This window comes from Carassius carassius, chromosome 18, assembly GCF_963082965.1.
Source record: "Carassius carassius chromosome 18, fCarCar2.1, whole genome shotgun sequence".
In the NCBI taxonomy this organism is placed as follows: domain Eukaryota; kingdom Metazoa; phylum Chordata; class Actinopteri; order Cypriniformes; family Cyprinidae; genus Carassius; species Carassius carassius.
The window spans coordinates 5,675,295-5,688,490 of record NC_081772.1 but is presented as its reverse complement, the minus strand read 5'-3'; the positions used below and the strand labels follow the sequence as shown (position 1 = coordinate 5,688,490).

At 35.5% G+C, this 13,196-nt stretch overlaps 1 protein-coding gene across 2 annotated transcripts in view; it reads left to right on the top strand.

The window, feature by feature from the left end:
* LOC132092202 (centrosomal protein of 85 kDa-like) overlaps positions 1–13,196 on the top strand; it is a 60,461-nt gene that overhangs the window by 44,526 nt on the left and 2,739 nt on the right. For both annotated transcript variants that reach the window (XM_059498349.1, XM_059498348.1), the window contains exons 4-11: positions 7,181–7,266; positions 8,981–9,098; positions 9,192–9,389; positions 10,255–10,407; positions 11,185–11,339; positions 11,666–11,783; positions 12,645–12,695; positions 12,861–12,968. In XM_059498349.1, the coding sequence (XP_059354332.1) occupies positions 7,181–7,266; positions 8,981–9,098; positions 9,192–9,389; positions 10,255–10,407; positions 11,185–11,339; positions 11,666–11,783; positions 12,645–12,695; positions 12,861–12,968 (987 nt within the window). The remainder of the gene's footprint in view (positions 1–7,180; positions 7,267–8,980; positions 9,099–9,191; positions 9,390–10,254; positions 10,408–11,184; positions 11,340–11,665; positions 11,784–12,644; positions 12,696–12,860; positions 12,969–13,196) is intronic.

Genomic DNA, 13,196 nt, shown 5'->3' with positions numbered 1-13,196 from the left:
CGATTTCAGCATAGCCTTCAGCCATTGCCAAACCGTTTTTGGTTAAGTCTGGATGATCACCACTTGACCGAAACCATGTTAGTGTCTAAAAAGTCTTTAAAATGCACACTAGATGCCAAAGTTTTATGCTTGTGTTGTTAAATAAAATGATGTCCATGTGTTTCTACCAGACATCAGCTTCATCAGAAAAGGTTTTGCTCGTGAGCACCACAGCTGTGCTTCTAAACCAGGATTAACCCAGCATAAACCAGTATTCCTTCATAATACAGTTCCTCAGATCTTTTTGAACGTGCATTAGTTAGTGTGTTAGTTGTTCTCACTGCCATAATCCCAATGCAACAGGACAACGTGTGGTGTTTGGCTTGGTAGACGTGCTGTTCTTTTTGGACAAGCTCATTTAAAGGGAGGAGGTCAGTCCTCTCTGGTGACCTTGTCCGCCGTACCTCGTTTACAGAGTGTTTATGGCATGTAAATGCCTGGTTGCCATGTGCATGCATACACATTGTCCATTCGCCTGTGCCATGCCCTCTGGCCAGTGCTGGAAAGTTTGCTCGTTAGGTGCAATACATCCATGTCTTACCTCATCGTTCAGCTTAGCACACCGGCTCCCCGGATTCAACAGCTGTCACCAGAACACATAAACAGAGGTGCCTTTGGGTCCTGATAAAGTGTGTGTGTGTTTATAAAGTGATCCCCAAAAGGGATTCAGACACTCAAGTGACACTTAAACTGTGTTTTCATTACACATAAGTGGCATCTGTAAATAAATGCTGCATGAGTTTTTCTCAGAATTAACTTTTTAAATTGCAATTTAATTGCATGTACTTTTAACTTTATGTACTTTTCAACTTGAGCCATTGAGCCAAGTGGATATATGAAGTAATTTCTTCTCATGATTAAACAGGTGTTGAAGTGAAATATGTTTTAGTTGGTTTTCATTTTGGCCAATATGTCTGTTGTTGTATCATTTGAAAACTTTTTATCCTTAAAAAAGTGTGCTTCTGCTGTCTTTCTTTCAAATAGACATCACTTGGTTCTGATTTCTTGCTAAATCTAATCTACAGTATGTCTGTGCAGTTCCATTTTTGCACAGTTCCAATGGAAGTTCCATTATGCTATAATAATTGTTGGCAAATCTAATGCAATGACATTCATACATTTCAATTGTCCACATTTTTTATTATGGACATTATATCTGTTTTATCATATATACAAAAAAAGATTTTTTTATAAATATTGTATAATATTTTTAGTATATGATTTCATACATTTCTTTCAAATAAATATCACTTGGTTTTTAGTCCAGTCCAATGAAATCCATGTTAATTAAATGTCAAAATAAGCTTTGTCTTTATTTTGAACAATGCATCTGTTGTTTAATCATTTAAACCCCTAAAAAGAAAGGTGTGTTTCTGCTATTTCTAATAAAAATCCCCTTTTTCAATATTTTGTTAGTTAATCTAATGCCAAGACATTTTTAAGCATAGCTTAATTGTCAAATTAATTTTTGGCAAAACAGTATGTTAAATTTTATATTTTTATATTCATAGTTTTTTATGCAGTGAGTATTCTGAATCTAGCTTTAAGCAAAAACTTCAAGATATCACCTACCTGTGCTTAAAACGGACTGGTGATTCTCATATACTGTAACACACTGCTCATCTCCCCGCTGCATTACAGATGGCCACAGCACTGTCTTTATTGGCAATTCTGAGTACCGCCACCTCGAAAAGAGTCAGTGTGTCTCCCTTGTGTTGTCCCAGAAAGCTAAGAGGTTGATGGACGGCTGTCTGGAGGGCCTCGGAGAGAGCGCAGTGGCAGGGTGTGATAGAGTTCAGGGAATTGGCACCAGATTAGCTGTGCAATGTGACAGAGTGAAACTGTTCAGGTGCTGTAGCCGAAAGGCATCAGACCTTTCCTGTGCTCTTTGCTGCATTTGAGAGAGTGGATCTGACTTTTATACTGTTCACCAAAGGCATCTGTCCTCTGTGGGAGAATCGCTTTTTTTAAAGGCTACCAGACTGAGCTATATTTTAAGTCATTTTATATATTTTAGATTTTGCATCTTTTTTTTTTTCTTTTTTTTCATGTCTGATAGCTTTGAGGAATTTCTGTTGCTCCTAAACAATAAACCTATAGCTGAATTACTGTTTTCATTTTTTCATTACATTTACAAGGGATGCACAATACATTTAGAACCATATGTATTTTATATATATACAAAACCTTGATTCCTTGCATTTTGAACTATTGATTTTGTTTTTTATATATATAGGTCTTTTTTTTACAAATATAATATATATATATATAATATGTATAAATATCATTTTTATTATATATATATATATATATATATATATATATATATATATATATATATATATATATATATATATATATATATATATATAATATATATATATATATATATACAGTACAGACCAAAAGTTTGGACACACCTTCTCATTCAAAGAGTTTTCTTTATTTTCATGACTATGAAAATTGTAGATTCACACTGAAGGCATCAAAACTTAACACATGTGGAATTATATACATAACAAAAAAGTGTGAAACAACTGAAAATATGTCATATTCTAGGTTCTTCAAAGTAGCCACCTTTTGCTTTGATTACTGCTTTGCACACTCTTGGCATTTTCTTGATGAGCTTCAAGAGGTAGTCACCTGAAATGGTCTTCCAACAGTCTTGAAGGAGTTCCCCGAGAGATGCTTAGCACTTGTTGGCCCTTTTGCCTTCTGTCTGCGGTCCAGCTCACCCCTAAACCATCTCGATTGGGTTCAGGTTTGGTGACTGTGGAGGCCAGGTCATCTGGCGCAGCACCCCATCACTCTCCTTCTTGGTCAAATAGCCCTTGATGCCTTCAGTGTGACTCTACAATTTTCATAGTCATGAAAATAAAGAAAACTCTTTGAATGAGGTGTGTCCAAATTTTGGTCTGTACTGTATATATAATAATTTTTATAATATTTTTACACAAAATACTATTGATGGAATAATTGTTAGAATTTAGAATAGGAATTAGAGTTATAGATTCCAGTATTAACCAAAATATCAACATAATTATCTGCTCATTGGTACTGAAGATTCAATATATGTGCATCTTCTCCTGGAATATTGACCAAAAGCATGAACTCTTTGGTATGTCCTGCCCAAACCAGTTTCAATAGGAAGTACATCTGCGCTTGTATCAAGTGATTTATTGTAGTGTTTAATACAAAATGTGTTTTATTTCAATATGGTAGTTGTTAATAATAGAATATGCAGAGGAGGTTTATCCATTCTCAAATGAAGACCTATTCAAAGTTGTTTACTTGGCGGGGGAACGAGGACCAAAGGGAGTATAAAATTAAAGACACAGCATTTCGTATTTTCTGGCCTCAGTCTTCTGTAATGAATGAGGTTCCTTCCTCAAGCAGCTGTTCCTGTCTTAGACTATTTAAATGGCTGTGTGGAAGAGAACAGTGCCGTCACATGCTGTGAGAAGCAGGTGGAGGAACAAGTTTAGACTTACTCCTAACTCATAAAGCTTTTAGTTTATATAATAGCATAAAATTTGGTAAAGCTAGACATTTATTCCCAGTAGGTGCCCACTTACCAAGAGGACAGACGCTATGTTTTTTGTGCTGTCAGTAGGACTTATCTGCTATGATGCATGCTTAGTAGCTTGTTTAGTTATTAATAAGTAATATGTATCATAAAAAACACAGACACATTTGATGCCATTAGTCAGTGCAGACCTCTAACAGCCTGCATTTTTGACAGATCTGTGGAGGCCTAGGGTCAGCAGGATCTTATGTAAGTGTAAAGGACCTGGTCTTGATAGGAATGGTGCGGTGCTTCTGGCATGTGGTGACAACACCCTCCGAAGAGACAAACTGGTGGGGAATGACAGCTATATCCTGGCCTACACACTCTCCGCTCTTCAATGTAAAGCCTGCTGGTCAGATGCATGGAGACGTCACAGGCCTGTTGACTTTCATTTGGTTGAATGGTTGGCCTATTTCTACCTGTCACAGTTCCTTCAAGGAAGCCAATTAATATTATTAATCAAAATTAGATTATTCATGTCTAAGTTCTTGTAACCCTCAGATATTGCCCTGTCAGACTGCTCAGATTTCTTTTGTGTTTTGTTAAAGGAATTTTTTAATTAAAAAAATTTAAAAAAGCATTTTGCCATTTAAGTAAATAGCCCTTGGTTTCATATTTTTTTGCCAAATCCAATCCAGTGATATTCATACATTTGTTAGTGTAGGTCCAAGCAATATGATCATTTGAAAACTTAAAAAACATTTAAGAAATGTTGCTTAAAATGTGCTAGTGCTGTCTTTCTTTAAAATGAATGTCACTTTTTTTTTTTTTAATATCATGCAGCTTAAATTAATACGATTGAGGCATTCAAGCTTTAAAAAATATGAAAAACACATCATAAAAGCAGTCTATACAACTAAATTACATGTTTTCTGAAGCCATGTGATAGATATACACTGTATGTGGAACAATTTGAAAGTATTTTTGAATGAAAAACTTGTCTTTCTCCCTAGATCCCCTCTTATGAACATTTATGGGAGATGTAACTGTCCATTTTGTGATAAAATCGTTCTTTAGAAAAAAAAATTTCACTTTAAATCAGTCGTTCTTGACCTTTTTGATTCCAAGAATCAAAGTATTCAAGTGATTATGTTGTGATAAAAAATAATAAACTCAAAATATGACATCGGTTTAATCTCTTTAGTGTTTTTAGTTTTTAATTAAAATGATTTAATATTTCTTAAATAATTTACGACGTTGCTTTTATTTCTTCCATTTAATTTCGTTATGATTATATTAATATAACTTAAAGAATTTTTGTCTTTACATTTAGCAGACACTTTTATCCAAAGCAACTTGCATTGGAATACATTCTTTATCAGTTCTTACTTTTGCTGGGATTTGAACCCATAACCTTGCTGTTGATAGATCTATATTCTACTGTCTCCAGCTACATTAGGGTTTATTTAGTTTATAAGTTATCATAGACCTCTGGGAATTTCTGAATGATTAATTCACGAAGGCACTAGCTCAATAGCAACTTGAATTTCCATCTGTTATTCACTTAAATGTAGCTGTATAGACTACTTTTATGAGTTTTTTTTTTCAAGTGGTTTTGTACCCGTTTTATGCAGAAAGAAAGAAACTCATTCTGTTATTCTTTTTTTGGGTTAAGAGAGAATAAAGCGAACCGCCTACTCAACTTCTCCCCATCCAGTCTCTGTCATCTGCTTCCCAGCCTGTGTTTTTTGTCACTGCTGCCAACCACCCAACTGGTTATGGACTCCTTCAGCACAACTCCCTTTGTGCGAGTGGTTGGTGATTGGAGCGCACACACTGTGGAGATTTAAGCCAGCTCATTGTGTATACCACACTCTGACTGTTAAATATATCTTCAGCTATGTGAAGAGGTGAGGGAGGTCTGGCAATGATAGTGGCACCTGCTTCTTATCACTGTGCAGTTTGCTGCTGGGACTAAAACCTCTCCAGAGGCAAATAAAGGCATGTTTGCAGGCTCGAGTGCGCCACTGATATGTGCTGCATTTATAGGGTTGGCATTTGTGAGCCAGGCCAGGGAAACAATATGCACTATTTTAAAGAGTTTATGTAAATGAAGTTAATAGATCTGATAACTGGTTGTGTGATTGGCATCTGCTGTTGCTCCTTGAATGCATAGTCTAGTGGACGGCAGCCATTGGTCTCTGTGGATAAAATGCACCATTCCACATCCAGTATCCAGTGCACAAGGGCAGGACTCATAAGAGTTGTTTTGGTTCTGAAGAGTTTTTTGGGATTTTAAAGAATCAATAACGAATGACTCTGGAGGCATCTTATGATTAAAGTAAAAAAGGGAATAATTTAATTTATATTAATTGTAAATGATTTAACAAATTTGAAAATATGAAATTCAAATAATTCAAATAAGTATAATTTGACATTAAAGAAAATAATATGTAAACGATTTTACAGTTTCTAAACTAAAATGAAAGTATAGGTTTAAAAAAAATAAATGATTAATAAAACAAATAATTGTAATTATTGTAGTTCATTTGAAAATACATTTCTGAAATTAAATAGTTCATTTAAAATTATTAACTAATTTCATTACGAAAAACATGCAAATCCTGAATATAGATCTATTTATATTATATCAATAAAGTAGCAATTATATTTTTAGGAAAAATATTTTTATTTATTAATATTATTTTTTATCATGATATATCAATATTAGTAGTGACTAAAATATTTGTTAAATATTTATTATTAAAATGTTTTTTGTGTGTGTGTGTGTATGTATATATATATATATATATATATATATATATATATATTATTTTTATTTTTTTTTAGTTTTATATATTTGTATTTTATATAAATTATATAGTTGTTGTGTTTTTTATAAAAGATTTTTTTTTCCAAATATTTAGGAAGATTTAGGAAGAAAATTTTGTTTCACATTAAAGAGGTGACACACTAACCCCAATCTCCCATATATACAATATGGATCATAAAAATAATTGTGCTGTAGTGTGTTATAGAGTTCATGTCTGTGTATTTAGTGTGAACTGTGACATCATCAGTGAGCTCTTAATTGGGTTCTTTCAGCACTCTGATAGCACATCAGTGGACCATTAGCAATGTGCTCATTTAGTGCCCTAATGATCTTTGTGTTAAAGAGCCATGACCTGTCACCCTTCACTCAAGCATGCACTGCTGAAGATTGTGTACATACTGACTTGAGAGCTATGGAGCACCTACATGTTATATGTGTGGCTGTTGTTTTCCATAACCTAAAAATTCTAAATGGATATTGGATATGGATGTTTTATTACATTTATTTGTCATTCAGATCACATACTTTCAGGGAGTCACGCAGTTCTTCAGAAGAACCATGCAAGTAAAGTTATAAACAAATGCATAATTGGATTCGGTAGCCCAAAGACTCGCTGTCATCCTCGAGGCGGAAAGAGACCTTTAAAATCCCCCTGGAGTTCTTCACTGGCTTTGTTGCCGATGGTTATTATGATGACAGAGTATGCTAATTACAGTGTGCTTACCATAAGTACACGCTATCCTGACCCTGCGTGTTTACCAGATGAGGATTTCTAATGCTATAATTGTTGTTTCATGCAGATGCTGGGTGGAACGTCTCTCCCTGTCAATACCTTGGTAAAGATTAAGGAGGGACTCCTGAGGCAGAGAGAACTGGAGATTGACCGGTGAGAAAACAAAGACATTTTTAGTGTTCAGTTGTGCGCAAAGAATAAGACTGTTTTAGGTAAATATTTATTCAAATGGGGTTAAAAATTATGCATGTATAGATAGTCTAACAATTAAAAAAAAAATCACTCACCCTAGCCAAAAAAGGCTGTGCCACTGCTTCTGCACATAATTTCTCGTCAAACAGACCTATACTGACCTCCCACGTAAACAGAGTAATGGATTCATCTGTTTTTAGAGGTTTGCCATTAGCTCCTGTTTCTGAGGAGGAGGCAGATGCCTCATTAATTTAACACGACGTTGGCTGTGTTCAGGGCTGTGACCCTGTAGTGACTGCTGTGACCTTGAGCAGTTGTAATTTTAGTATCACGCCGTCACCCATAGTGTTGCTTTGCTTTAGGTGAGCTCTGACAGACGGGGCAGTGCCACAGAGCAGACGGACACTGTCTGTGTTCAGACACAAACGTAATGAATATCTCTGCCAAGAATTACACATGAGGAAACGCTTGAGAATGCTTTTAGCTGGCCATCAGTCTGCTTTTGCTCAGGCTTCCACAATCACATGACAGTTTTGCTCACCCGTTTACATTTTTGTTCTTTTTTTTTTAAGGGTCCCTAAGCAATGTTTGAGGACCTCCTGCCAGATTTAGTCACACCCCTCTTTTTCCAAAACCCTGCCCTACAAAGTAAAGTTTGAGAGAGGAGCAAAATAGAAAAAGACTTGTTGCCGATTGTTTATGAAAGTGAATATGGCATTAAACCTGAATAATCTTTAGGAACAATCACACTCTCAGCTTCCCGTTTCACAAATATGGACTCCTCTGTGAACATGCCAAGTGATTGACAGGTAGAAAGCATCTCAGAGGCTTCAGATTGGTTTAGCCATAAAATATAAACACAGGTATATATTTTCCATGTGTAAAGACTGTGAGAAATTATAAATTGTGAAATTATAAAGACAACAAAATAATTAGCTTTTTATGTTGCCATTGTACTAAAGCCCCCAAAAAATATGTTTATTTGTTATTGTTGTTTTTAAAAAATGTATTAATATTATTAGCATTTTTTGTATTATACACTCAGACATTTTCTCTGAAATGTCACATTTATTAATTATTAATAATAATATTATTATTATTATGCTATAGTTATATTTTTAAACTTGTTTCCTCTTACATTATTATTAGATGTGTATTAAATAATTATTTATTTATTTATTTCAGATATAACATATTCTTGGAATATGTTATTATTATTATTTTACTTTTTTAATTTGTATTTTATCACAGACAGGTATCTTTCAGAACATCTAATTCAGTGATTTCCGTCAGGAAAAAGGGACATTTTCCCAACAAATAGCTTGCAGCACCTTTAACTTTGCAATCAGTTCTCTGATTTTGCTGGTATTTTAGTATGCTGGACTAAATCTAGTAATGTTTAACCACACACTCTCTTATTTTGCTCAAGGGCAGAAAATATCCAAACCAAGTGTGATAACCATACTTTAAAATGTCATTACAAGTGTAAAAACATTTCTTCCGAAAGTAGTTCACAGCAGCAGCCTCCAGCGAGCATGTCCTTCTCTCAAACGGAATTTTTCAGTGTGCTTGATTTTAAAACCACTTCTATGCATGCAACCCCAGAGAAGTGCTCTGAAGCAGCGCTGTGCACCAGACTGTGAATGCCAATGTCTTACTGATTTGCGATTTCTAGGCAAAAGCAGCAAATCCTCCAACTTCATGCAAGGATCAGGGAAAATGAGTTAAGGGCGCAACAAGTCCTCCAAAACCACAGGGGGCGCTATGATGACTCATATCTGCTCAAAGCTAAGGTATGTCTCCTTGAAACAAATCAGGCAAAATACTTTCCTAATGGCAGTAAAAAGGTCACTTACCTACCGCTGATGCCTCTTTCCACTATTTAGGACTCTCCATATGACAGTCCGGTATCCAGCCTGAGTCCGAAATCCACGATGCCAGAGCGCGTGAGTCCCCTGCGCTGTGAGAACGGAGAGCTGGGCCGGAAACTAGCTGCGGCAGAGCTGGAGGTCATCCACCTCAGCGAATTTCTCAAACAAAACACACAGAAATACACTGAAGATATCAAGAAACTGGAGGAGAAAGTGAGAACTTTTCATTTAAGACATGTGAATGAGCATTATGTGTAGTACTAAATATTTGAATAATTGCATGGATTATTTTGGATTTGTATGCACAGAACAACTTACTTCGTTTAACTATAATGAATTTGCAGCGACCTCATGCCTGAAGTTAGTTATTTGCATAAAATTCACCCAAACCATCAAAACTTTAGATTACAGACCTCTCATTAGCCAGCTGTACATTATGCTATGTGAGAAATATTATATGATATTGACAACAATAAAATAAATAATTTAAAAAATATTACTAAATTGTACTATTCAGTGTCTGTTTGTTTGTCGTTGTTGATTTTTTTTTAAATATGCATATTTATTTCTTACAGTTAAAAACTAGAAATAAAACATTTACAATTAATCTCACGATTTCAGATAGAAAGAATTAATGTCACATTCATGGATTTTATGTTTTTATTGTTATGTAAGTATTTACACTTTTCAGAAATGTTCTTAGAAAAAATGTGACGTAGATTAGTATTTATTTATGTGATTTTGACATACATGTGGTTTCAGTTCGAACAACAAATTTTAGCAGGAGAGTTATCGGTGAATGGTTTTTTTTTGTTTTTTTATTCTAAATTTTTTTTCCTCAGATATTTTCTCAAAAACAACATCATATTATTATTATTATTATACAGGCCATCCAACGCATGTGATTTTGGCGTATGTGTGGTTTCAGTTGTTTGAACCTTTTTCATAATTGTAAAGTTCATAAAGTTATTGGTGAATTGAGATTTGCTTGTGAAAACGTTTGTACAGATTTCACACACAAATTTGTGCGTACGTAAAGCACTTGGTAAATGAGTAACAAGATGTGTTTTGGGTCCAGATGAAAACACGTGACCGCTACATCAGCAGTCTGAAGAAGAAGTGCCAGCGTGAACAGGAACAGAATCAGGAGAAGCAGCAGCGCATTGAGACGCTGGAGAAGTACCTGGCAGACCTGCCCTCACTGGACGAGGTCCAGACGCAGGCTCAGCAGGTACGGGCCGTCCTCCAGCTTTAACTGCAAAACTAGCCATATGTTAGCCTGGTTTAACAGGGTTTTGTTTTTTGCTGATAACTCAAATGTCACTTTTTCCTAGTTTATCACCATCCTGTTCAACCTTAAATCTGATTGTCAGCCCCAAATATCCAAAGTGATCTTAGATCTGTTAATCAGGGCATAATTAACGTCTCCATTCAGTGCTAAACCAACATCAGTGTCAGTCCCCATGGCGTTCTGCTAACAGATCAGTGCAAACAGCTGCTCATGTGACAGTCACAATCTTACTTGTTTTTCCTAGTTCATTGTCAAATAGTTTTGCTATTGCTATTTACTATTATAGTGTTCCTGTGGCTCAGTGGTAGTGCATTGTGTTAGCAGCGCAGAAGGTTGTGGGTTCGATTCCCATGGAACATGTTAGGCTAACAATGTTAGCATGAATGCATTGTAAGTCGCTTTGGATAAAAGCCAATTAACAAGTAGCTTTTTTTTTAAGAAGTGAAATAAACACATAAATAAAATATACTAATTTGCTATTTTACTAATTATTCACTTGTTTCTGAAAACAAGTGGTGTCATCTTTTCTTCTCAATTAAATTTATGTACCTAATTAAACCAATTTAAAAAAAAATTCTGATCACGGCCATGAAATTTACTCAATGAAATGAAATTTCACATTTGAGTAAACATTAGAAAATGGTGATTATAAACGTCTTTAAAGTGGTGTGTAGTAGCATTACTGTACTCCTCTCTGTCTGTGTTGTGGCGTCTCAGTTGCAGGAAGTGCAGAGGAAGAAGCAGGCTTTGGAGGATACCATCGCCCAGCTAGAGAGAACCCAGGAGGAAAACCGAGCCATGCTGCGGGAGAAAGATGCCCTCATTGAGACCCAATCCAAGCGGGAGATAGAGCTCATGGCTGCTGTTCAAAGGTACTGCACTTACACACTCACTCTGTTGAGACGAGCTCACAGCCAGAAGCATTGCTTTTGATTTGCTTCCTTTCTGAAAGCCACTTCTTAAATATAAAGTGCGCAGTCCTTGTTAAGTGAGCTGAAGATCAAAGTGCCCAGTACTCTTATTAAAACATAGAAAAACTGCCGTAAACATGGGAATGAAATCAGGCCAATCATCCGCTCGGACTGAAAAAATAATGGAAGGCCACAGCTGCTTTGATATAAATAATGAGGATCTGTTAGGATTTCTCTCTGTGCCTTGTTTCATTTTACTGAACCAATGATAAAACTTCTCTTTGTAGCCTACAAGAGAAAGTGGAGAAGTGCTTGGAGGATGGAGTACGGCTGCCCATGCTGGACCTGAAGCAGCTGGAAAGGGAAAACAATGACCTGCTAGAACAACAGAGCCAAAACAGCCTGGTACTGATCTCCCATGATGCACCTAATGATGCTTAAAAATACATTATTGTAATCATTCCTGCTTTTATCTCCAGATGTCTCTGTCTTGGATGTCTTATAGTACATTATAATTAAAAAATCTCTGGGAGATTGCATTTTTACACTAAATACAGAACTTGTAAACTACTGGTCAAAAGTTTGGATTTTAATAATAATGCTCACGCAAATACAGCACAAGCAGTGATATTGTGAAATAATACAATTTAAAATTGTGTAGTTCTAAAACGAAAACTGGCTAAATGTTTGGAAACAATTCTATATTATTAAATATATCCCACCTTTTAGAACATTATTGAGGTTATAAAAACTATGAAATAATGGAAGTAACCAGAAATTGAAATGAATCAATGGAAGGGACCAAAAACTGATGAGCAAATCAAAACTTTTTTTAAATTTTTTTATCAATGTTACAGTCCAAAGTTCTTCCCACACTGCGGCATAAAATTCTGAAATAACACTTCAAACACATTATTTTATTGCATTTCACTTCATTTTAAAGGCATCCCTTAAGGAATTTTGGAAACCATTTTGGCTGCTTTTCCTCCTTTGTGCATTCAAATCACACAATTTGAATTAAAATGTTTCTTTTTTGCACACACACAAACATACATATATGTACAATTCTGTATATGTTTGACTACAAGACTAATTTCAAGCATTTAAATTAAACCATTTTTTAGATAATCTGGAATTGTTTCCAGATTTTTGGCTAATACAGAATGTTGTCTAGGTAGAATGTTTTAATACAAAAGACACACACTTTAAACAGTATTAAACCAAAGTCATGTGAGATGATTCACTCTGTGATTCCTTTTGTTTCAGCTGATCGGCAATCAGAATCAGCAGATTGACAAACTCACTCTAGATATGTCGGTAAGACGTTATATTCTACCTTTTGTAGTGGAAGCTTTAGGATAAACATCCTGATTTGGATCGGATGGATGAGGTGGTGTCTTGAACATTGATGATTATTTTAAATTGTGCAATCAGAGCAGCATGCTTGCTTAAGACACTAAACGCTCTTTTGTCCTCTTGCAGACCCTGGATAAGAAGTTGCAGAGGGAGAGGGGAATCACACAGGAGCTCCGCAAGCAGCTCTTGGAATGTGAGGAGGAACTTGAAACCCTCTCCAAAACTCTTCAGCAGGTATGACACTCCAAACCACCCACAAAGAGACTCTAAAGTGCCGCTGAGGTTTTTTCATCCTAAATGATACAGAAAAGCCTAGTAACGCAAGTTAAAATCTTTTTTGAAGGCTCATTTTTGTGCTATTAAATTTCTTGCCCTGCTTTTCCATGGCAGTCGAGTCATGAATAACCCAACCGGCCCTTGTTAGAATTCAGGACATCATTTTTCACCACGCCGTCTCAAGGT